The 26264-nt window shown below is 38.9% G+C and overlaps 1 protein-coding gene across 4 annotated transcripts in view; it reads left to right on the forward strand.

Moving 5' to 3' along the window:
• The first annotated feature begins 97 nt into the window (after positions 1–97).
• GNB1 (G protein subunit beta 1) overlaps positions 98–26264 on the forward strand; it is a 44695-nt gene continuing 18528 nt past the window's right edge. For 2 of the 4 annotated variants that reach the window (XM_084300052.1, XM_084300055.1), the window contains exons 1-3: positions 98–406; positions 18516–18567; positions 25356–25463. In XM_084300052.1, the coding sequence (XP_084156178.1) occupies positions 25407–25463 (57 nt within the window). In that variant the 5' untranslated portion in view covers positions 98–406; positions 18516–18567; positions 25356–25406. Of the gene's footprint in view, positions 407–1100; positions 1216–18515; positions 18568–25355; positions 25464–26264 lie in introns of those variants that run through there. The other 2 variants (XM_084300053.1, XM_084300054.1) reach the window with 2 other exon arrangements.

A 26264-nucleotide genomic window follows, 5' to 3' on the forward strand; every position in this document is an offset into this window, starting at 1 on the left:
GGGTTGGGTAGCGGGGCGGCGCCGTGCCGGGGGCTGGCTGTGAGGAGGAGCCGAGCCGAGCCGGGGTTTCCCGGCCGAGCAGCACGGGCGGGGCGGCTGGGGGGGGAGGTTAACCGCGCCCAGGCTGCTCGCTTCCCGATGGCTGCGGGGAGCTAAGCGGGGACCGAGCGTGCGAGGAGGAGCCGAGAGCCAGCGACACCCCTTTGCCCCCCCCCCCCCCCCACTGCTCTCCGCTTCCGACTCTACGGCCCGAGCTGCTCGCTGCCTCGGCGGGATCGGCCAGACCCAGCGCGGACGGCTGCCTGCCTCCTCACCATCCTCCTCCTCCTCCTCCCTTCCCCTCCCTAGGCCGGCGGGGACGCGGGCAGGAGCCGCGGGCGGCCGAAGCGGCCCCGTTAATGAGCAGGTAACCGGCCGCGGGGCGGGTTGGGGCGGGTCAGACCCCAATAAAGCCTTGCCGGCTTTCTTCAGCCCCCTTCGCCCCCACACAGGGCTCACCGAGTCCTTCGTCCCCGCCGCAGCCCCACCCTGAGGCCATCTTCCCGCCGCCCCCCCCTTTCCTTCAGCTCTCCCCCTCCATCCCCGGTTCCTTCTTCCTCTGCGTGGCTGCGCCCTTCCACCCCGCTCCCCTCCCCCGTTCTTCCCCATCGCTGCCGCACTTCTCTTTTCCCTCCTTCCTCCCCTTCCTCTGCTTCTCTCAGCTTGCCCTGGTGCCCCCATTTTTCGCCCTCCCCCCAAAAAAAAAAAAAAAAAAAAAAAAAAAAAAAAAAAATTCAGCCCCCCTTCTCGCCTCAGCGGGCGGGAAGGGTGGCTCATGGCGGGGCCGCCTCAGCATGGCGGGGGCGCCGGGCTCCCCTTCCCCACCTCGCCCCTGCTCCTGCCTCCCCTAAAAAAGAAGTGTGGTTGTGGCTGGAGGAGGAGGAGAGAAAAAGGTGGGGGTGGGACCCTTTCTCTCTTGGAGGCTTTAAGGCGAAAAGGGAGGGGACGCTGGGTTTTGCGGGGATCCATTTTTAATTGGAATTACGCCGCGGTGGTCTGCGTTAAGGGGGGGGGGGGGGGGAGGTGGAGTGTTTTGTTAAAATACAAAAGGTGGGTTTCCAGAGAAATCAAGCCGATAGAAGGAATGCTTGGAGAAAACACTCGAGAGAAAGCTATGGTGGGGCTGCTGTAATGGTGGAAAGCTGACTGAGAGGAGAGAGGGGCGAGACCGACAGGGTAAGGCTGCCTTCAGCACCCCCTGCCCGGCGGGGGGCCCGGGGGTGTTTTCTTCTCCTTAAGATCACAGATGAAGATGCATTTTGCTTCACATTTATCGTTCGCCCATCTGTTAGGGTGCTGCATATTTTTGTGCGCCTGTAGCAGCGGTAATGGAGGGTGTACAATAGGAAAAAGGAGTTTCCTCCTTGGAAATGTTAAAAATAATATTTTGGTTCCCGTTTAACTACCAAAAAGGCTTCAGTATTAATTTAAATGTATATATATTATATGTTTTACCTGCTGAACGGATACCTAAGAGGTAGGATTTTTAATTCCTACACCTTTGTATGAAATGAAAAGATAGAAAATCTTGCATGTAAAAGAGATATTTTATTTAAAAAAAAAAAAAACTAGTCCAGAAGAAAATCAGAATGATATAGAAGTTATTCTAAGATGTCAATTTATCATTCTTGAAGCTGAGGTGAAATTTTAACGAATGTGATACTTCATTATTCCCTAACAAAGTCATAGGTGGGACTCATTTGAAATTAGGCATCCTTTTTAGGATGCCAAGTGCCACGTTATTATGTATTGTCCCCACAGTAGAAAATGGGAGGAAAGGACTGTGAATACAAGGTTTTAGTGGTTATTGAAACAGCTTTTGAGAATTGTTGGCTGAAGTTGGAGGGGGCGATTGAAAATCAGAGAATTAAACGTTTCACTGCTGTAAAATATCTGTCCCTAATCATGAAAGTTATCCCATATTTTAAGCTGATCTGCTCAGCACAAGGATGTGAATAGAGACAAAATGCTGTCGGCGCGTGTGAAATGCATGCAAAAAAACAGGGAGATTATGTTAAGCTCTAAATTTATTCTACATATAAAGTATCAGATTTTTTTTCCCCTTGTGTGCTTTAGGAGAGGAGAAAGAGAAGGGCTGATAATCGTGTAGTTGTTTTGGTGGCTGCAGATTAGCCAGGGTGTGTGTTTGATTTTCTTTTTGCTGTGAATGAATGGATCTCTCTGTGCCTGGGCCCAATAGCTGCAACAAGATGGCGTTTGCAGCAAGGCAGCTCTCATTTTTCAACTCCTCCTCACCACAGCTTTGCCAAACTAGATCTTATTTCGTAATTGTATTTAGATTTACTTTCTCGTTTGGTTTGCTTGCTTCTTTTTTTTGGGTTGGGGTAGGAGGAGCGTTGGAGAGATTATTGAGAGAGGTCGGTGGGTTTTTCTTCATTTTTGTGAGCTCCTCCAGATAGGAACTGGTGGGAGGAGTAACTACTTGTATTGAAATGTTCACATCGGCTGTCACTGGATAAAGGGGTGACATGATTTTTTTTTATACCTCACAGTGACGGCTTAGTACCAACAAAATGCTCTTTGTTTTTCTGAAGCCTGCTGCTGAAAAACGGCATTTTAAACCTGGAAGGCAGGTATTGGGAGGCTCTGCGAGGACTGTACACGGCTGCAGGCTCTCTGCTAGTCAGGTAGTAGGCCCCGTGCAGGCAGGTGCCTTCCTGGGGCACAGAGGAGTCACCTGGCTGCTGCCCAGTGCTCGCCACGTCTGGCAGCTCTTTAAGCTGCTTCTGACCTGAAATTATTGTCATGCTTCATGTAATTGTTCTTATGGGGAAGAGCGAGGAAGGGTTTGGGGATATTAAAAAGGTTCTGCCTCTGCGAGGTATTGTATTTTAAAGTAACAATGGAAAATTCTAAAACAATTTATATATATTTTTATATATATTTTTAAATGGACTTTCCCTTGGTAACTTTTATGATCTTTCACTATAGTGCCAAGCTTCTTAACTTTGGTAGCCTAAATAAAATAGCTTGGTCAATATTTGGTATACTGGACTTTGGCTTAAAATAATATAGTACCCAGTAGGAACAATGAAGAAATGGTTGTTATGTCTCCTCTATTCAAATGACCTCGAAACCCTTGGTAATATCAAGCTTTTTAGTAGTGTTTATGCATGACTTTATGTATAATCAGGTGTTTGTTACTTTACTGTAATAGCCTAGCTATAGTGCGTAAAGAAGGAAGGAGGCCCAATTTGCAGTTGAAAGTTGTGTGTGTTTTTTTTTAATTTTCATTGGGGGTGGGGGAAATCTGAGACTAGCCAAATGTGTTTTGGTCTATACAGATCCTGTCAAGGATATAGATTTGATCCTGTCAAGATCAAATTATTAAACAAGAATACTTGTCCAATAAATGGTTAGTTCAATCTAGTAGCGCTATTAATGTTCTGTTAAACTTGAAATGAACTGTACATTTAAAAAAAAAAAAAAGATACTATATATTTGGCCTTTCAGTATAGGATCAGAAAGGAGTAGGATGAAGTGGGATCCTGTAGTGAGTAGGAGAAATTACATTTATCCTTGTTTAGTCCTTGTAGCTGTTAGGTCATTTAAATCTTTGTCAAAATGTAAAATTAGAATTCCACAATAAATCCTAGCAAGAGCAGTTTTTGGATTTTCCGTAATTCATGGAAATCTGAAAACGTGTTTAGACATAGAATTTCTGTGTGTAAGTAATCAATAAAATGAGTGTAATTAGGTAGTATGTAGAACTTTGTGTAGCTTTGTTCTTAATATCATTCAAGAACGAATTTTCCACAGCTATTAAAACTTGAAACCAGAGCAATTAACACTAATCTACTTAGAATGAGAAAATTTTCCAATTAATGCAATTACTTTTGGGATCCTTTAATTATAGCAGAAATATATATCTGTTGTATTTTTTAGGGTGCCTTTTCTTGAAATTAAACCAGATGACGTTGGCTGCTGTATGTAATAACTTCCTGGTGCTTTTGAGCCTTTGGTTTGGTCATGTGGGAAACAATTCTGCTTCTTCTTAGGAGTTGTGATTTCTCAATCACAGTGCAAAATGAGCTACCAGTTCATGTGGAAGTAGTGTTGTTGCTCTTGCAGATGCTTAGTAGGCCTTTTGCTGTAGTTAGGAATATTAAGAAAGCTTTGAATTTACTTAGTTTTGTAGTCACCATGATAGGAGATTGGAGTTCCTTGCTTTCTGTGCAAGCGGCAGTAGATTTGTCTTCTGTATGTCAGGCCTGGCTCATGTTTAGTATCTGAATTGGATTAAATTCTTACTGTCCGTGGATTTTGGCTCTCAGCATTAGTGGATTGGTAATTGATATTCTCAATTTTAATATCCAGTTTTAGCCATATGGCATACCGTATTGTTTCAAGAATTCCACTTAGCGCTAGTTTGCTGCTGGGAAGTCGAAATGAGAAATCACGCGTTCATGTGGTTGAAATACGCTTAGGTGAATCTTCTTTGGAGCCTCTAATGCCTATGTTCATGCCAGCATTCAGGGTATTTATTTTATACTATTTTACTGCTGATGTTGGAAAAAAACTATAATCTTGACAGTAACTACCTTGTGTTGGCGAAATGTTAAACATTTGATTGAAGATAAAATGGACTATTTTTTAAGGGAGTCTCTCGAATGATCAAAACGAAAAGAATACATACTACATTCAAAATGTTTTTTTTCTCCTCACTGATAATGTTGGAACTTGTATTAGCCAAGGTCGAGATAAAAAACAAAAATACCCCCCAAGCCTCTAAGTTTCTATTTAACATGGAATCTCAATTTATTATTTCTTCACAGGGTGTCTAGTATGCTAGGGATTTGTGTGTGTGGATTTGTTTTTCACCAAACAGAAATGTATGCAGAATCCATAGGTACTTGAGCCAACTGGTAGTTCAGCAGAATGTTAAGAGGTTTTTAAGAGCATTGAGCTGGCTACTAACAGTACCTTTGCTTTAGATGCCAGAATAATCAATGTAAATTACTGTGGAAAGCTTCCTAGTACAAGAATGTTGATGCTCCAGAATAGGTTTTCTAGCAGAATATTGTGTTTTTTATTAAGCAGTAGAAGACTTAAGTAGCAAGGATATGGTTTGGCCTTTGAATAAAATTACACATTCAAATTTGGTGGGGAGGTTGACATACAGATATTTTATTGGTCTGCTTTTAACAGCTGTCCTTTTAAAATGTGTTCTTCACAATTAATATCTTGTAAAACAATGTGTATTAAATGTTTGTGTTAGTAGATTTGCTAGCGGCATAGCATGTTATGATAAGTCAGTCTCTGCTTATCTGTGAGACTGCAGCTGGAACCCTGAGTGTACTAGGTGGAGGGGGAAATGTTTGCCCTTCCCTGTGTATTCGTGGGTGCCCAGGGCTAGTTCGTCTTGAACCCAGCTAGAGAGAAATGACACAACAGCATCCATGCCTGCTGTCTGGGAGCAGCTGAGACCTCGTGTGGCTACAGATGTCTTACAGCATCCCCAGTAACACTGAGCATAATTGGATGTCTACAAGACAGCTTGTAAGTGTAAGCCAAAATATATTTTGGGGACATCACGGGGGGCTTGGAAATAGCTCTAAATTCTGCCCAGCGTTTTTATTGCTGACCTGAACGCTCAGTTGTTTAGGTTTTATAAATTTTCAAGTTGCAGGAAAAAAGGATACCACAAAAAATGTTCCACATTGCTCTGGTTTCTGAAATTACAGTTCATTGGTGGGGGAAATCAGTGACACACACAGCACAGGAGTAAGTGTGGGCTTGGGAAAGCAGTTAGGAAGCAAATGCTTCAGTTATTTAGATCTTGCCAGATTAAAGTCCTGTTGAAAACCAGTGCAAGTAACTGTAGCAGGTTTACAGTAGCGGTGCTTCACATGTTGCAGGTGTCATTGGAAGACCTGGTTTTGGATTAATGAATAGGTTAGCCTTGTCAGCTGATCCGTGGTAATTATCTGTGTCTGCACTCTTAAGGTAAATACAAGGTTATTAAAGTAAGTATAGCCCTTATTTTATGGAGGTCCAAATTAATCCCAATATCTCCAACTCAGCGTAGACCTAAAGCATGCATGTAGGTGACTCTTGCAGGGCAGCTGGCATCGGGAACTTGCTCATGAGCCTGGGTCTGTTTGGTTTGTGGGCAGACAGAATCCATGTAGGATTGCTGGGATTTCTTACTGACTTGAAAATTCAGGTAATCTTATTCTAAAAATATTTTTCTAAATATTTTTAGCTTAAGAATTGTTGAAACAAAATGTTTTTGCCTATTGTCACAGGATTAAGAAGAGAAGAACTACAGTTATTTTTGATTTGGTGGCATTGAAGAGCTAAAACTTGATTTGTCTGCCGAGTCAGTTTTGGAATCCTAATGTATAAATGAAAACAAGTCTGAAGAATTAAAGAAGGTGATCTGAGGGAGCTTAAAGGAGGTGATGGGTAAGGTGGCTTTGTAACCAATGGTGGTAAAGACAGGCTAAATCTTCAAATTATTTTCATAGGTAGTAATTAGAACTTGAATACAAAAAAATGAGGAATCAAAGGGAAAGAATTATTAAAAATCTATTTGCTGTTACAATAAGAAATGCTGTTTGTTGCTATAAGTGGTTAGTGTGAAATTGCTTCATTAAAAATGTTTTTGATTAATTAATATTTCAGCCTACCAAATCAGCACAATTTCTAAAGGTTCTCTGTAGAAAAGAAATACCCTTCATAAATTACAAGGATTAATTGAATTTTAGATAGCTAAATACATTTTTTTTTTCTTACATGTTCCTGCAGTGGTCTGAGAAACAGGAAGGCTTGCTTCAAACTTCTCACCAGTTATGTTTATCATGATGAGAATATCATTGAGCTGTCTTGAAGACTGCAGTAATGCCTGCCAGCTCTCGCAAAAAAAGAAAATATTAATTATCCATAATTAGATGGATTAGATAATTTTTGTAGCTTTATGTAATGCAGAACTATATTAAAAACTATGTGAAGATTTTTGTCACTATTTACAGCTTTTTTTTTACCCTTGCAAAGGGAAAAAAGAAAAAAACACTTGGGTCTGGGAACTCCAGCATACAGTCTTTCAGACTAGTTGTGAATATTTTACCAATTCAGGTCTCAGTGATGATTTTGCTCATCCTTACTCCAAAACCAAACTGTAGTGACTGTAGAAAACAAAATAAGATGTTCTGCAAGGCTCTCTATATGACTTTCAGAAAGGCAAATGCCCACAACATTGACATTGCTGACAGGAAAGCAATGCCTTGCTTCTGTGGCTTGCTTTTTCTTTTGTTGCATTAGGCTTAATTAAACAGCTGGTACCGTTTATTGTCTTTGTACAGAAAGAACAAGAATTTCTCCTTAAATGATTTCAGGTGAGCTGCTAACTATGCATTTTTATTGTAATCATCCTTTTCTGTCCTTTTTGGCTTATCTTGGGCAAGCTGTAAGGAACCATCTTAGAAGTCTGTTCATTACCACGTGCTTTGCGTTCACCCTGATGTTTTAGGAAATCAGTCAATAAGTGGAGGTTATCTAGAATTATTTGCAAGACCCTGATGTTATGTGATGAGCCGGATGGGTTTTGTTTTATTTTTGTGACATGTTGAATCAGATTTCCAGTTCTATCCTGAGAGAAGAATTTATAATTGTTCACTTCAAAATTGCAGTTTAACTTTAGAGGAAGCTGAAATATAAGCACCTAGTACTAACAGTGTGCGCTTTACCTTAAGGACTTTCTCATTCTTACTGGAACATGTGTGGTAACACAGTATGGCTTACTAGACTTCCTTTGCTGAGGGTTACTGAACAGGCTGTTAAGCCTACAAATGTTTTTGGAGAGATGTAGTCTGCTTGTATCTGTCCAGGTGTCAGGCATTGCAAACTACTACCTGAGGCGCTGAAATCCTTTTGTAATGGGTGGGGGAGATTTGGCTTTCCTTGGAAATTGGAGGAATTGAACTGCCCTGCTACCTTCTGTTTTAAAATCAGAATACTCTGTATTTAGTCCACCCTTTTGGGCAATTTCATTTAACAGTGTTTTACAGAAACGAGCAAGGGATGGATGGCAGGTCGGAGCTCCAAGATTGAAAAAGGACAGAAGATATCCACGTGCATTTTTTGTTATTTCTGCTACCTTAAAAGTTGATGCATAGTTATCTTCAGTAGCGAAATACCAATATTTTCTAGTAAGATCTTTTGGTTAAAACTAGTGCGGCGAGTCTCTTTCTGCCATAAATGTAATTAGTTCTGTTCCACTTAAGTTTAATTGCTGAGCTGATATGTCTTGGTTAATGCCAAATGATTTGAGGTATATGTTAGATAGCAAACATAGTAACGCTTTAATCTGAAAAATAAAGAAATAAGTAAACTTAACTTCCAGTGCATAAAACATCATGACTTACAGCTGCATAATATGAAACTTAGCGTTATGTCTTCAGTAAATACACACGTGGTCTGTTGAGTACCATTAGTTGGTGTGCTTCAAGGTGCTGAGAAGAAAGGTGATTATTATCCTATGGGATTTCTCCTGTTTTGTTCCCAGCGTTGTTTTCTGCAGCTAGCCTAACAAATGTGTTTGGGGGGCGGTGGCAATTTTTTCTGTTTGTCTAGAAAAACAAAGTAGATGTGATAGTCTGCTGAAACCTTTGGTACTCAAAATAAGATCGTGCTGTACTAATTAAAGAACTCTCTTTGTTGGAGCATATGTTTGATATTCCTGTTGCATGTTCTTTGTGAAGTGGTAAAATGCCGAAGATTTCAGCGGATATGCTGCTGTCTAGCAAAGGTGTTGTCTGTACGAAGATCAAGAACAGTTCGCTTGGTGCTTAAAGTAATTTAATTGTGCTTTGGGTTATGAAGTCCTAGATTTTGCTACAAGTTGCCAGATCCTATCTGGCCAGTGATTTGTAGATCTGTTGAGCCTGAAAACTTGTAGTTAGAATTGCTCTTCTTGCTTCTCAAAACCCAGTAATAACTAGTCTGATTTTGTGGGTGAATGGTGCATAAATACATCATTTTAAGTTATACATTCCGTGAACTAATTTTTAAATAGTACATGTTGAAGCCATAGTCTTTGTGAATTTAAAAAAGTTAGAAATGATATTTAAAAAAAAATCCTCAACTGTAACAGTCATTGACTTCTGCTGTGATTGTCTAGAGTAAAGAAAAATTGTCTTCTAGGTATTTGAAATCAAATGGCTGAAATGCCTGTTTCCTCCTAAAATGGGTACTTCAAGGTTGCTCTGCAGTCTTGGTGAATTTCTTTGTCTTTCTGTGTAGGTTTGACAGTTAACAGATGAACTTCTTGCACGAAGCACAGGTTGGCCTTTCACTACTGCACATAAATGCGAATGGTATAGAAAAGCAAGGTGCCATTGGCCAATGGCTTTGTCATGAGCTCTCTCACTTAGTAGGACAAGAAATGAACTATTTTGTTATTGAAATGGGATTTCTTTGTAGATGGTTCTGATATGAGAGAAGCTTTTTTCCCATGAAAGCTTGGTGTTTGAAAGAACTGTACAGGAATACAGAGCAAGGATATAAAATAGTACCAGCAATGCTGTACTAAGATCAAGCGATGTTTATAAAACCTGTGAATTTCATCCTGTGCCGTGCACAGGCATGCTCCTTGCTAGATGAGTGTGTGTGGGGGGAATAATGGCACATCTCTGCTTTCAGAGTATAAGCAGGGTAGCAAAACTAACTCACTATTAAGGTATTTTGCTTAAGAAATACATCACCTTTATTGATATTTATCTATTGCATTAATACTTTTGGCTTCTGTTTGTGCAGCTGTTAAGTAGTTTCCTACATATACAGGTTCTTACCCTAGAAAAATTGGTGGTGGCTTTTAAAACTACCTGCAGTTGATTGCCCTTGTTGCAGACCTTACTGTAGAACTTAATATGCAATGTTACGCAGTTAAAAGACTGTGTGATGCTTCAGGTGAAATAATGTAGAACAGGAACACTTAAAAACCTTTGGCTTTGGAAATTATACTTTTTGTTTACTGCTCTGGGAATTGAGCATAATGCATTAAGCTGTATCAGCAGTGACTACCTGTTTTCTGGATATGCACTATGGAGAATTCATTCACTTGGTTCTGATTTCTCAGTCTAATTTATCCTGTAATAGTTTTGTTGTTGTTACTTTTCCTTATCCTTGCAGTTGAGTTAAACTCCAAAGGGCTCGCTCTGGGGAAGCCAGTTATTGCTGCCCTCTGTTGCAGATGGTGGCACAGACATCTGCTGTTCATCTGCCTCACTTCACGATCTAGGCTGTTAAAGAAACCCGGATGGCAAATAGTTCTCGGCCGTGCACTGTGCTGTAAAACTGATAGTTCAGCTTCTAGTTAATGAGCAGCCCAGCTCTTGCAGAAGATGACGGAACTTAGAAGCAAACAGGGGGAAGCTGGAGCTGAGTACAACTGCAATCATGTTGTTCACAACTCAGTTGTTAATATTCTGTGTGAGGCTACAAACATCCCTGCTTCTATTTGTAAAGGACCGTGATGATTGGTGCATTGTCTGCTACAGTTGGTGTGTTTTCTTTTTTAAAAACAAGCTCAAAAACACCTTTTCCCTCACCTTCCTCCCCACAAAAAAACAAACAAACAAAAAACCACACAGTTCTGCACAACAGTAGTGTTCAGTGACTCCAAATAAGCATGAAACAGCCATTATGTAAAGTGTGTGTGCAGAGGATCAGGAAATAGGTGCAAAAACGTGAAGGGTACAGGTCTTTGTTAAACAGGCTTTACTTTCCTCACCTGGCACATATTTTTGTCTTCTGATATGTCCGGTTTTCTTTGTCTTAGTTAATTCCCACCCTGGCCTGTAATCCCAGCAGTCCTTTACCTATTAATTTTTTTATTACTGTGTTTTCCTTTTTATTTTGATCACTTACCCTGATTCATTCTATCTAGAGGAATACGACTGCAACCTAACCTGATGCCAGTTTTAAGAGGGTTAATGCAGTACTGTGGAACAAGGAATGTCCAAGGGTGAAAGCAAGTATTTCCTGTTGTACCTTTGTGCTTTCTCTGGCGGTGCTGTCCCTGGGTTGTACTTGAAGTTTACGTTCCATATCGGCATTAAGCATTGTTGCATTGTCTGTTCCTAAAAACCCCTTTCAGTCGTACTGGCTTTAAAGTCTCCTGTGTTACCCTACTTTTCAGTCCATCAGCCTTGTTTTCCTTATTGCTGTTCTCCTGTACCTGAACTGGTTTTATATCAACGGTACACATCAAAATACAGCAATTGCTGGGAGAAATCAATGAGCTACTAGGAGGTATAAATCATTGTTATCAAAACTAATGGAACTGCTTGCACATTGACTAAAGATGGATTATGTTGATTGCAGAGCTAGAGAACAAAGTATTACTCAATCTATTTTGGGTAAAAAGATTATGGAAGTCATGCTATATTTTAATCTCTACTTGAGTATTACCTCATGCATATAGCAGATACAAGATTTTTTTATTGGTTTTAAGTATAAATACTCTTTTTTATCTTCAGACTGGTGCTGGGAAGTGGTTATTTTTGTAGTATGCATAAGTTCTTTCTAATAATGCTTTGTTAATCGAGATCAGTGCAGTTCAATCATCTAAATTTTTATTTCAGTGAAATAAATGTACTTAGTAATTAGAAGCTTGGTAAGTCTCTAACATAGTTGTAAAGAAGAAATATTTTTCTTATGGTTATGATCTCTGAGGCCATGTAGTCTGGGTAGCAAAGGCACAAAGAGAGCAGACAGTTTGTTCAAATGTCCTAACTACCTTTTTTTTTTTTGTTGTTGTTGAAGCAGCATGTGATAATAGTTATGGTAGTTGTTAGTAGTTATTAAATCTTAACCAGCCTATTCAATAACTATCTACAAGATGGGGGTACCTTTTGCTTTTTTTGTATTTCTCATTAAGATCTTAATAGGGTAAAGCTTGTTTATTTTCTCAGAGTTGATCTTGATGAGAGTACAAGGAAGATTCGTGTTACTGAAGTACTTTTCCAGGACTGGACCCTAACAATTAAAACCATTTTGGGGGGGATACTCTTTGGACTGTATGATAAAACACAATTCTGATGTAATAGGTTTTAAATTAACTTTCTGCTTCTAAAAACAATTGTTTTTCATTACTGTTCTGAGGACCTCACTGTCCCATAAGACAGGTAAACTTGTGAATATCTTGACTGAAATTGGTGACTACATGCTTGGAAGAAAGGAGAATGCTTTCAGAAGCAAAACTGACTGTCCATAAAAGTCTGCCATATGTCTGTAAATGACTTGCTTAGCTCAAGGATAATAACTTGCTAATTAGATTGGATCTTGCTACTTATTTTAAATTGTTTGACTTTTAAGGATGTAAAAAGTAATATTGCTAAATGTAGCATCCTGAAAGTTGGTTGGTTACATTCTTTAAAGGGTGAAAATAGGAAGCAGCTCATTCTCCTTTGACTGAGTTGACTCTTTACTAGCTGGCATTTGTAGGATAAAATGAATGATTTGGCTTCTGTTGATTAAAATAGTTAAGCTGAAGTTCATGGAAATAAAGAATGCAACAATAGGAAGTTCTCATTTTTGGTGCTCGTACTTGTAGAGTCTTACTGATTTCATTTTATTTTCACTAGTATTCATTCTTTAGGTTGTTCTTTATTGTAAATAAGTGATCACATGGCCCGTTCCCTCCTCTAATAAAATAAATATTGTAGAGAAGATCCTAATGTACCTCCTGATGTCTCTGTAATGGTAATTCACGTGTTGTTTCACACATTTTAGTAGCGTTGAGAAGATAAATTGGAAGATCATGCCAACCTATCCCGATAGAAATGTGCTGGCAGCAGAGTTGAGAGCAATATTGTTTAGGCCTTCGGAAAATCTGTGCTCTTGTCTTACACTGTAACTGTCAGTGAATGTCAGTTTATCCACTTGATGGATTTTATTGTAATCTTAAGGATTTTTGGTAAGAGGAGATGATGTAATTGCCTACCTCTGTACCGGTTTTTGCATCTAGCCATTCATATGCCTGTTTGACATTACCTAGTTGCATGCTGTGCTCTCCTGAGCACCTGCTATGGAATTGCTGGGGGAGAATTTGAAGAAATGATCATGATAAATACGTCAGTCTTTGTGAGGATTCATTGAACGCACTTGAAGTCACAGAAAATGAATTGAAAACCTGCTGGAAAATTGATATCTCGAAAAGACTTGTGCTAGTTGTGTGTTAGGGAGATGGTGTTTGGATCCAGTAATACTTGGTTAGATATTGACCCCTTTAGAGCTGCTGCCCTGTTCGTGGCAATAATTCTGACTAGCAAGAAAATCTGTGAGTGTCAGTGGTGCTACTGTTGGTGTAGGATGGAGATGGCTGTATTGCACATGCTCTGCTGTGCTCAGGTACACTCCGGTCAGTTTACAAATGAATTGAAAATGCTCCCCAAAAACCTGGAGGTTAGTGGTGAGAGTCAAAGGAAACAATGAAAGGTGATGATTGAAGTTAGAACCAACTGTTTGGGTTCTGTAAGGCTCTGCAGATAAAAGCCTATAGTAATAAATGCGTAGTCATCTCTGTGTTGGTTAATTAACAGTAATATATTCTTCATCAGTGCTGACTTGGATTTCTTTTTCAGTGTGAAAGAGAGATGACGGGTAATACATGGCTAAAAAAAAAAAAGTGCTTCCTTTTGGATAAGGAGATATTTTATTACATGGTGGTTTTCAGAAACATTTTTTTCTGATACAGCTAGAAATTTATGTGCAAACAGGTTCTAAGTTTTCTTGACTACTGTCTTTCTTAATTGTAAGGTCAGGAAAGAGGAGAGGTAAAAGTTCCCTGACCAGTTTGATGAAGTTGATGCAGTTTATTGATAGATGTGTTGCTCTTCAGAAGTAATTGCATATAGATAACTTTGAGGGGGGAAAAAATAAAACTGGAGTGTTTTGGCTTTTGGCATTCTCAATTTAAAAATGTTTGTTGAAAACTGGTACTACGCATCAGTAATTTTTGTTCTTAAAACAAGTTAGGTTCCTATGGCAGCCACTTAAAATACTTTTAAATGTGAATTTCCTCCAGAACAATGCAGAAAGGATGTACTTAGAAAGCCTTTTAACTTGGATTGCTAAAGCTACAATAGTTATTGATATCAAACTACTTTAAAGATCTCATAAGAACCCTTTTTGGAAAATTATGTTTGCAATAGTTCTTCTATTTGTTTATGTAAATTCAGTGTTGTACCTAGAATTAAGATTTTTAATAACGTACCTAGCTTGCAGATGAATTTAGAAAGGATTAATGAAATGACCTGTTACAGGCCAGATTTTTATGTTTAAATATTGCATCAGTATGATTTTTTTAAATGTAGGTCATGGGATTAGCATCTGGAAATGTGAGTATTTTGGCAGTAGGGCTCTTGTCTTCCGTGAAGGCAGCTTGAGTTCGTTCACTGTTGGTGGCAGGAGCCAGGCTGCTGTGCTGCCGGGCTGTGTTACGCTGTTTTCTGCCCATCAATGTTACGTTTTAAGAGAATGGCAAACTACCCTCAAGGCGTATTTTCAAATACTGCTTAAATATAAGGAATGATGACTCCTCGGGTCTTAGAAAATCTGGGCTCGCAAGCAAAAGCTGGTGGATTATGCAAAGCAGATAGAGGTGGAGTTGGGTGATCATTTGGTAGATGTGCTGTGCTGCTGTACAGTGTGGAAATAGCCTGTGACACATGGAGTATTTTGCGTGTAGAAGTTAATTTTCTTATGAATCAGTTTGTAACACAGTCGGAGGAGACAAAGATAACATTTTCTGAGACGATTTTAATTTGGGACTTTGAATGTAAAACTGTGGTAATGAATGTGGGCTTTGCAAGGCATTACAAGGTTTCCATACTAGTTACCAGCTGGTTTCTACCATGAATTTTCTGAACTAAAAGCGGAATTATTTTTTGCTGAGCACTAGAAGCTATGTATGATGGTTTTTTAACAACTATTATTGTTACATACTGTGTGTTAAAACTGCTGCCCTCACAGCTTATTTGAAGGCAGACTGATCGAAGGCCATGTTGGCTGGTCACAAACTGTTTTGTGTAGACCCCTTCTGTCTGGGTTTTCCTGTTTCATGTGCTGAAAAGCAAAGCTCCAAGATGAAGGAATGTAGCCAGAACTGCAGTGAGGCCCTAGAACCTAGAGGTTGCTCTGTTCCCTACCCAGTGATCTTCCAGTGTTACATGCTGCTTTGAGTAAAAATTTTTTTTCCTAATGCAATGTCAGTAATGGAGGAAAAGTGCACAGATCTCTCCAGGAGGAAAGTGTTTCCAGATTTCTGGAAACAGGTAAGGAAAAAAAGGAAATGTCACTTGAAATGTTAAAGTTACAGCTGGCTCTTGGAGCAGCAACATCCGTGCAGATATTGACATCCTTCCAAGCTTTTTGCTGTCTGATAAAGCTGCTTTTATGATGAAAGTTAGGACCAGTCCATCAAACTGAGGGTAGTTTTGTGCGTACAGAATAGCACTGAAACATAGCTTTACATTTCTGACTTGTAGATTCTGTTTCCTGGTGGCATAGCTGGGATTTTACATTGTTGGCAGTGATTGGGAAAGGTCATGTAATCTCTTGGGTTTTAAGATACTGTTCTGTGATAGTAATCAGCTGTGTAGTGTGTAAGAAATAATTTTAATAAAAAAGCCTCCCATTGCTAGTGTTACTGCTGTTATCTCTGTCATGTAGCTTGATACATTAGTGTGGTGGTAAGTGTCGGGTGCCTGGCACGAAGCATCCTAAAGCAGTGAACGTCTGCCCAGGTCCAGCCCTCCTTGCTGGGCGTCCCCCTTCACATGGGTGGGTGTTGCTAAGGGAGATGAATTAGATCAGCAAAGTGACTTCACTTGAAGTTTTTTTCTACCTTAATAGTAACACTGATGGTTGCTAGCAGTCTTCTATTAGTTTAGATTTGTTTTTTTCCTCTAATGGAATTGTCGCTGGCTGAGTACCTTGGCTCACCCAACCTTATGTGCCAGTCTTGTAGGAAGATGGTTTATGTAATAATTTAAGATGGAAGTGGCATGATGGTTGTGGAAACTCGATTTTTACTAGTATTGACGGAGATCTAATTTAAATTATGTTGATAAAACCCCTCATCAGCCGCCTTCAGGCTGAGCAGCTCTCAGCACCTCCTCATCTGAGCAGTGCTTCAATCCCTTCTTCATCTTCATGGCTTTTGGCCGGAGGCTCTCCAGTAATGTGGTGGGTGTTGGGGTTGAGAGAGTTTGAGGCGAAGTTTTCACCTCCGTGTAACTACTTCAATACATTTAAATTAAAAACCATGAGAATTGACAGCAGTTAGTGAGTACCTGCAGGGAAGCTTTACCCAGAAGTTATGGTGCTTTTGTCCTCTGAGAGTTGCTGCAATCTTTTCCTTTTAGTCCAGCCTGCTGTGCAGAAGGCTGTGGGCAAGCGGACCCTGGTTGTTTCCCCAGTCGTCTGTGGGGCTGGCTGACCTCCAGGTGCATTGGTGTAATGGCGTAACCACTTGAACCATGCCTGAAGCATTCCGCGGTACTTTGTTCTCTCCTGTTTTAGAAACCCCAGTTCCTGATGCTGAGAACCTCAAGCTGTCAGCTAAGCAGGGCTATAAGGGCTGATTAAGGCACTGTACGAAGTACAAGAATTTCTTTTTATTTTTTTGCTGAGCCAGTACTGTGGTGTGATGAATGAAGTAGCCTGTAATTTACATGTTGCTTTTACCAGGCTACATTTTATCTAAAAATGGAAAGCTGTGGCAATTCAAATCTTTCTCTTAAGTGGTTTGTCTACTTTTGTTCTTAACTGAGTTCCATCTGTAATGTAGAATTGAAGATATCTGAGTGCCGGGCTTGCATTCTGCAGGCATCAAAGGATGCTTTCAGCATACCTAGGTGAAAATCTAACCTGATTTAAACAAAATAAACTGAATTTGGAAAAGTTTGCTTTACAATTCCTTACTCTTCTTGCAGGCTGCTTAAAGTAGCATTTTTTGTTTGTTTCAGAAAGCATATGAAATCTGCAACACTTATACATTAATGAGGGTGCAACACAGGACAATAATGGTGTGTGTTTTGGCCTTTGCTCTTGTGTATTCTATGTGCTGTTCCAGTGTAATTTTACTTGTTGATCTTTCAGGTAATTCTCTTGGAATTCCACTAGATTTCATGATGTTTGCAGTGTGGGTAAACTACCCTGTGAACTTTTGGAAGATGAGTTGTGGATCTTTTTTTCAGATGTTAAAACAGCCATGTCAGACATGTTTGTTTCCTTAGGGATGCAGGGAGGGGGAAGAAATTTGGCCTCCAAGCGTGAGTTACTGTTTTATGTCTGGAAGTGTGGTGTTCTGGCAGTAACAAGCAAAACTGCTTATGCTGGGAGTTTCATAATCGCAGTACTAACCTGTTCATCTATAAATGGGCTTGGATGAGGATGACCCATATCCTAAGTAGCTTAACCTCCATACCGAGCACTGAAGTAGGTGGTAATTTTTTCAGCTAATAGTGAACTGTAAAAAGCAGAAACTTGCGTTGCATGTAAATGGTTCAGCGTAAAGTATGTCAGGTTGTAGACTGGCCTTCTGATTTAAGATTACTTTGATTCATTATTCTTGCTTTATGCTTAAAATCATCTTTTGCTGTCCTGATGCAGTGGGTTTGAAGATGTACACTCAGGTTTCCATTGACGTGACTCAGGGCCCTTGTCTTGCTCTGTGATAGGAGAGATCCCAGCTCTTTCCAATGTATGCGTAGTTGCGAACAGTCCAAATCATGGGGTGAATGATAATCATTACTTTGTGCTGCCAAAGGAAGAAGTTGGAAATTTCTTGAAATCTTCTCAATTTGCTGTGAAGCCAATTTGTATGTTGTGTTATTACCGTCTTTCAGAGTGCTTGTTAGTTATTTAATATGTCCATTTTCACTCTTTCATATACTCTGTGGTTAGAAGTTGTTGCTCTTCTGGAGGGAAGTGTGTTGTGCTCTCACTTGAGCACATTAGTAGGAGGTTTATGTAACTTCTTTTGATAAAATAGATATCTTGATATTTAACTGTGCTTAGAAAGCAAGCATACCTCAGGAACAGTATTGAGCAGAAATCCTTTCAGTGCTTTGAAAATGTAGATTTTGCAGGGTGCTTTGTACAGCAGAGAAAAACTCCAGTGCTGTATGAGTGAGACCGTGTTCTGTCATAACCCTAAACACTGTAACAGTAGAGAATTCTGTATTCCTAGCAGAGGGAAGAACTAGTGATCTGACGATTGCAAGAGTTTTATTTAAAAAAGAACATTAAAAACTTCTTGAGCAAGTCTTTTGGTTATGTTAATATTACTGAAGCAGTAACCTCTTCTTCATGAACATAAGCCAGCTGTTCACATTAAGTAACAAAAAATATCTCTGCCTTGATAGTATTTGAATTTCTGCTAAATTTGTTAGGAAATTGATGCAATTTCTTAATCATTGGACTCATTCTGATGTTTTTCTTTTCAGAATTTACATGTTTGACAGCAGAAGTTGGCTTTCTACTGTAGTAAGAGAAAATGTAAGTAGAAGAATAAGGTAGTTCCTTTTTTTCTAGTGCTTGAGAAACTTGTACTATTTTTAAAAAGTGGCTAACCAGTTTTTTTAGCTATTTCTTAGTCTGTGCAAGTCTACCTATTTTCTACTGTAGTATGCGTGCTCTTATGTCAACAGGAAGGATTTTAAAATGGCCAGGAAACTTGCTAAATAATAGATGTTAGTGCCTGCCTGCCTTCAGAAATGGAACTGGCAAAGCAGAGGGAGACCACAGATGAAACTGTTTCATCTCAGTGGGGCAGGGAACTGTAATAAATAAGATGATTAGAACAGTTATTCTCTCATGAATGAAAAATTACTTATCAGCCATGTTTGACAAAACAAGGCCAAATTTCTTGTTAGTGAAGTGGTTCTTTGTGATTCTTTTTAGTCTTTCTGTATTAAAGCAGAACCAAGAAGTTTCAGAGTTTATATTCTGTGTAATTGCTACTAATATTCTTGGAAAAGTGGAAGTTTCATTACCTTCCAGACTATTAACTAAAAACGTTTCTGCATCTTGCGAAGCCCTTTAGTCTATGGTGAGCATTACTGGTTAGTTGTGTGTTGAATAGAAAGGAGTTTTTCAGTTAGATTTTTTTTTTTTCCATTACTGGATACTCCGCTATTTTTCAGCAAGGGAGCAGCAAGCTAACCCATCTCCTGAGGTGTTCTCTAATTACGTACGTTGGTCAACCCTAGACATCTTCTGTGTTCTTTTTTGGAGGTCTGGAAGCTGAAACTGAACTCAGTGTTCCAGGTGTGGACAAACTGTTGCTTTACATGATGCCATTATGATATTGCCAGTATTTTCTGTCCTATTTTCTGTGTAAGCTTTTGTTCTGTTTTGACCAGCATGCTGTACTAAGCCAGTGTCTATGAGCTATCCAGCACATGCTTTTTTCCTTCAAATAAAGCTTCTATCCCAGAAGCTTGTGATCCTATCCCTTTCTTATATCTGGAGATGTGTACTTGGGTCAGAAGGCACCTCTAAATGTTTGTCTTCTATTTGGAACATGCAAATGGTAGAGTGAACACCACAAATTTGTCCCACAAGCGATTCTGATCTTATTTATTGTGTTTTCTGTGGAGTAAGAGTCAAACAGAAATCAACATGTACTTGGTTTAAATAACAAAAATAAAAACCTACAGCTTTTCAAAGTCAATATGATGCCAAAACACTGGAACTATCAGTGGATTGCATATGATTCCTTTGTCATTGTGAAAATGTACAAGCTGCTGTGCATGTTACTAATAGGATTTATGGTATCAGATAGATTAGCACAGCTTCTTTTAATCAGATGACCTGCTATGAGACTGTTGGGTAGGCATAATGTGAAGTCACTGTTAAAGCTGTGAAGTTTTGGCTCTGTTTTCACAAGTGATACATGTTTTGTGTTTTGTTTTTTTTTTTGTTTTTTTTTGGCTGTTTCATACATACTGGAGTGATGTGTATTATCAGGAAGGGTGTTGAGGGAACAGATACCAGACAGCGTATTCATGTGTGAGAAAGTTGATTTAGCTACCCTTATGAAATGACTATACTTGGGTAATGCTTCAATGATATAAATTTCCTTTGTGTTACCAGACTTCACTTCAACAATGTCATGATGGTTTTACTTGTTAGGTAGTACTCAAGGGGTAGACCTTTCTAAATATTTGACTTAGCTGTGACTTGAGAAATCAGTGGTCTCTTAATCTGTGGAGGTTGTTCATAGGACAGGACATTTAGGAGAGGACTGAATGTTCCATCTTTTCTATAGGAATGGTGTGGGAAAGGAAAATTAAAATGAACTATGTTGTAAGGTTTGCTTCATTGCTCTTATCAGGTAGTTTTAGAGAAAAATCCCACTCATCTAACTCAAGGATATGTGTTTGGGTGAGCTCTTTGGAACTCATTGAACTCAGTACTTTGGATGAGTAGAGGTAAGCATTAGCCTACATACAGAAATTATGGTATTAATGATATCTCAGTTCCAGTAACTTGGCTTCATTGTATAAACAGCTTGAGATCTGGAAAGGATATTAAAGCTGTAGCAATGAAATGAGTGGGTTTGAGCTCTTCCTTAGCCCTTTAATTGTTGTACTGTCACTGTTTTCTGAGGGTTGACCTTTATCTTTAAATGAGAGTTGTTACACTGGTATCCTAAGCATATCTCTGTTTGCAGGAAATATTTGTAAGTTTTGTAGATTTCATAAAGTTTTTTATTTTTTCAAAGATTCTGTGCAGAATATTGTATTGTTCAATATATAATTGACTGCCTGTCTTGTGTGGCATAGAGAAAAGTGAAAATTTAAATTTGAGATGAGTGATGTGATAAATTCTTTTGACGTAACTGAGTTGCAAAGTTTATAATGTATGAAGAGTAACAAGTTAGCTGTAGACAATGCTTGGTTTTCCTAGGTGGGATACAGGGAAAGTGACTCTTCTGCAGGTAACTTGTAAGAAGAGATTAGAGACTTGTTATTTGGAGTGGTGAGGAGTAGTAAACTGCCTTGCAAGTACGCATATGATTGTCCCTAGCAAGAAGAGAATTATCTACAAGGTACACTTGTCAACAAGATTAGGGGGAATTATTAGGCTTAGAGCAGAGACACTTAAGCACTTCAGCCTGTGGAAAGGTCTTGAGTGAGTTCAGCAAAGTGAACGTGTTATTCTTGAGAAGCCTGCCTTCAAGAACACAGTAACATATTCAAAGGAAAGTGAGGTAAGCGTGAGTTTGACTGTTACCTATTTCTTCACATCTGTGGTGATAATTTAGAAAAGAGGATTGTGGAACTTAAGTAGTGACTTCTGGCACGAGGCTGGCTTGACTTGGAAATTAAGTAACTTCCTTCAAAACACTAGAAATAGAAGCATCGTCCTTATCAAACAGTTTCTCTTGGAAACCTTATTTTAGAATGTAGTTAAATGCTGTTAGAACATGCTAAGGAGCAAAAGTGTATTATTCCGTGATGCTAAATTGTGCATGTTTCAGGTGAGCCTCAATCCTTTATCGAAGTTCCTGCTGTTTCGGTCTGTAATATGAATAAATCTGTATAAATGTTTCCTTTGTATCAAGAGTGTCAATAGATTAAAATATTTTCCCATACAGTTAACTGACCTTACCTGTTCCTGCTCTTTTAAAGGTTGTAATTTCTTTCTCTTTTTTAATGCTGGGTACTAGTAATCTCTGCTGATTTACTCTACAGCTAGTCCAGAAATTCTGATGAGGATGAAAACCACGGGTCTTGTATTTTTGGCATAAATTTAATTGCATAAAATTTAGTGTAAAAGAAGTGGGGAAATGGCCAAGTTGATTGGCTGGTTGACCCATAAATTTTACGGTCTGCTTCAGAACACTCCTATATTTTGATGCCCTTGGCTTCATTAGGATTTTCATTTCCTTACTGTGAGTGAGTCCAGGCAAGTTGGCAGGAATTAGGACTTCCTGTTGATGTTCAAGCAACAAAGACTACAAAGAGAATGTGGAAATTGGGTCTAAACAATTCCTATTGATGCCGTGTCAGAAATGCAGTTCAGAGTTTGGAGCTGCTCGGAATGCTGAAATGTTAACTTAGAACATCAGATGTGGAAGTGTATTTAACTTCGCTTTGCATACTTTTCTGTGGATACATGGTATTACAGGTCTGGAAAACTTCCAGGGTTATAGGCAGTTAGCTACAGATCGTCATCCAGCAAATACTGATGTATGAGTCCTAGCAAGTGACTGGAAGTTGAGATCCATGTACGTATGTCTGGCTAAAGGCGCTTGTTGGTTGGGTTCTGTTTGTTTTTATTCTTAGGGGTTTTGAAGGGGTTTGGGCTGTTCTGTTCTTCCATTAAGTGCAAAGGAAATGGAGGCAGAGTCCTGGTGCAGAGTGCTGTCTTGAATTGGATGTGAGAGGTGGGAATGGAGGCTCCTTTCAGTTACTGGCATTGCAAGATGTAATGCAAGGTTTATTTGTGTGAAGAAAGGCATGCATCTGCCCACGTTATTGTGCCATCCTATCAACTGCAGGTTGTGCCTGATTTCCTTTCGGTTTCTTACATGTCTGTATCAGCGTCGCTGCTTCAGTGCTACCACTGGTCAGAAAACACCCAATACGACTGGGCTGCTTCCTCTGGCTTTGCCGCTTGTAGTGCCCATCTGTGCATGCAGTATTAAGCAATGAGGCACAAGCATGAAATAAGCTTCTCTGACATGGTTTGAACTCCTGTGTGTATGCAAATGACCCGCAATGAAACTACAAGGTTCGGTTTCTGTCAAGTGAACTTTCTCAATGTTTTTTTTTTTGTTTGTTTGTTTTTTTACTAGGGTTAGCGTTCATCTCCTTAGCCTTCTTTCTGTTACATACAAAGATGGTTTTTGTTTGTTTGTTTTTTTACTTAACTGTGAGAGGATTTTATTGCATAGCGCACAAGTTCTGGTAAAAATAAATTGGCATTGTTTTAAGCTTTCTGTTACATGCAGGAGGACATAACTGCTTTGACTGACATTAGATTATTCACCCTATTATATTTTTAAGTAAAGCTGCCTGTAAATCTTCAGTGTAATTACCTGCAACTCTGCAGCTGGAATTCTGTGTCCTAAATCTTTATCTTAATCCTGTCATTGAGTTGTTCTGACCTTGAGCAGAACATTTAAGTTTTGGATTGGAACTTCCTTCCCTGTAATAGGGGTGATGCCATCTTTAAAGTCTTGGTACTCTGCCTGGAGAGGTTGGTATTTGTTTAGTGGGAATGGGGCTATTTATTAACTTAGGGTATGGCAGAAATAAGATATTAAAAAGCTGAAAGATCTGGGAATTAGTTGCAATTTCTTTTTTTAAAATAGTTTAATTCCTTTGACAGAAGTAGTTCATACTAGTCCATAGTAGGGCTGGACTACATAGGAGCTGTAGACTGTCATGAGCCTGTGCTTAGAAACTGCAGGCAGACCCAACTGTAGGGTGTTTTGTCTTAAATTTACGAGGAACAAAACATCTTGAGAAACAGATAAACATTCAAAATAAAGGTGGTTAGGGGATAATAAAACACTCTTGACAGGTTTTGTCTTAACTGGATTTTGGACTAAGCTGAGCAAGCAATCTTAACAGGGCTTAAAGATGACCCTGGAAGCAGAAGAGAGAAGGAGACCTAGTTTCACAATAAAGTGAAGGGCTTTGAAGTTGAACGAATGGAGGCTTTGAGACAAACTAACTGAAATTGCTTCTCTAAAATATTTGGGGTTTCAGCCAAGAGTGTAAATTTGTAAATGATTATATGACAAGATAAGGCTTGTAAATTCCTAAAGGTCCTCAGTTCAGTATACTAGCAAAGAGAGCTTGGAGTTGTATCTGGTTGTGTGGGATAGCACTATTTAGGGAATGCCAAAGCTTTAGCTCTTGAAACTGTTTTCTTAGATAGTGATGTTTGCTCTACTGCTTTAACTTGCCTTCACAGTATGTTCTCTCCTACTCTGATTAGGTAAAAATTTGGAAGTTATCCTCGTCTTTCCCCTTGGGAAGGACTGCTAAGAGCTTTAAACAAAAACAAAAACAAAAAAAAAAAAACACAAAAAAAACCCTCATGCTTGCAAAGATAAATAAGCTGATTAGATCTTTACAGAATAATATGTAAAACTGCTAGCAAAGCATTTTCATTATTTAATAGTAAAGGGTCAGTTCTAATGTTCTCAAATAACTACCGGCAGCATATTTTTATAAACTTTAGGTACTCTGTGTAGTATTTGAAAATGGATCCAATACCTTGTTTCACAGTAAAATGTGAACTTTATTAGCATGCTGCTTCTTCAGCTTTTTGTATTGATGTCAAGCAGAGCTTTTTAAATAAAAAAGTTTAGGTACTGATTAGTTTTATTATAGAACACTAGTGAGAATGCCAACATTTTGACAGTGTGAAAATGCCAGCATCTTTTTTGGAACATACTGGGTGATACCTGTATGGGAAAATGGTCCAATTATTGAGGAACTATATATGGAATATTTGGGAGGGGTCAGTGATGATTGCTTTATTGAGCCTTCATGTTTTTGGCTGCAGAGTACAGTGACAGAGCGATACGTTAGTGAGTAATCCGGGACATACCAATGCTAGGAAAATCGGGTATTGGTGGGAAGAGGTGGCTGTTGGCAGTAATTGTTCAAACTCCTATCACCCTAACATTCAAAAAAAAAAAAAAAATCTGACAAAACGTTAATGTCAGAATTCTGTCTGGGAACTTTCAGGGTGATGTTTTAGTAATTTACAAGTACAAACTTGGACAACATTAATGAACTACCTCCTTCTATACAGATGTCAGAACAGCATTTCTTATAACTGCCATGTTTCAGACAGAGTTCAAAAAAGGCCTTTTTACAGCCTTTTGCAATTGCTTCTGTCAGTCTCTAAATACTTCCAATTCTTATTCTTTGATAGTGGGATTCCTTACTCTATTAAGTCCTACAGAGATACCTGAATTTTGTGTTTAACCTTTGTATTATCTGCTGGTAAAACTGAGTTCAAGCAAAGTTAAAACATAAAAATATGAATGAAAGAAAAGATGCCAAAAAGAGCAGCCTGGAAGAAAAAGGATAAGTCCAAATTGTATTTTATTTATTGTGTCTGGAAAACTAAGCATGCTCTGTGCTAACACCGTATTGTGAAGAGTTTTCAGGGAAAATCACTTGTATTTCAATGCTGATAAACCAATCACTGCCCTTTTAAAGCACTATTTGAGATAAATGAAAGGACTGTCTGCTTTCATAATTTTAAGTTGTGACTTCTACTAATTCTCATTCCTGTCACCTGTCTTTCAGATTTCCGGTTGTCTCAGAGGTGGCAGCGAAGCACACCTTTAGCACAGGAAAATGAGTGAGCTTGACCAGTTACGCCAGGAGGCTGAGCAACTGAAAAACCAAATCAGAGTATGTATTGTTACACAAATCATCGTTCATCTGTACTGTGAATCTTGAGGATGGCAGAGATGGAAAGAAATGATGTATTAAGCTGATGTGCTTGATGTTTTCACAGTGTTCAAGTTAGTCATGGATATTTAGAAAGTGCAAGCACATAGAACTACTTTAATTTTTGGTTCTTGATATTGCTCAGGAAATGATAGCTACACAAATCCACAGAATGTATTAGATTAAAATGAACAGTTACTGAAAATTTTCTGAGCCAGATCGTAACAGTTCTTTCCCTTCCATTGGGATGTTTATTTCACGTTCTCTTTTCAAGTGTTTTCAAAGAACAAATTTGGGGCAGTAAGTAGGTTCCAGATATTGACCTTGCGCTAAATAGTTAAATGGTAATTCAAAAACATATGCCTTGTTAAACTTCCAGTAACCCTGTGAGAAAACAAGCTGAAGAATGAAGATGATGAAAACTTCCTGAGCATGGTTAAAGGTTTACATAAACTGTATCTGTGGACTGTCTTGTGAAATAGCAGTATTTAGATGAAGATTATAGCAATGTAGTACATCTTTCTGAATAGATGGTGTCTGCTCATTTTCTGTTACTGAATAAAAGAAGTAGAGGGAAAACAGTCTATTTATTTAAAAGGACTATGTAGTCCAAATGACATTTGTTTTAGTTTTAATTTGAAAAATGTATTATGGAATGTAACATGAACTGGTATGTTGTCAGTATTGTAATTAGTTGTGAAGGGGAGCATGACGTATGCAGACCAAAGTTAGATCCATTTTTCAAAATTAATTCAATGATAG

The sequence above is a fragment of the Netta rufina genome, assembly GCF_964035555.1.
Source record: "Netta rufina genome assembly, chromosome: 22".
In the NCBI taxonomy this organism is placed as follows: Eukaryota; Metazoa; Chordata; class Aves; order Anseriformes; family Anatidae; genus Netta; species Netta rufina.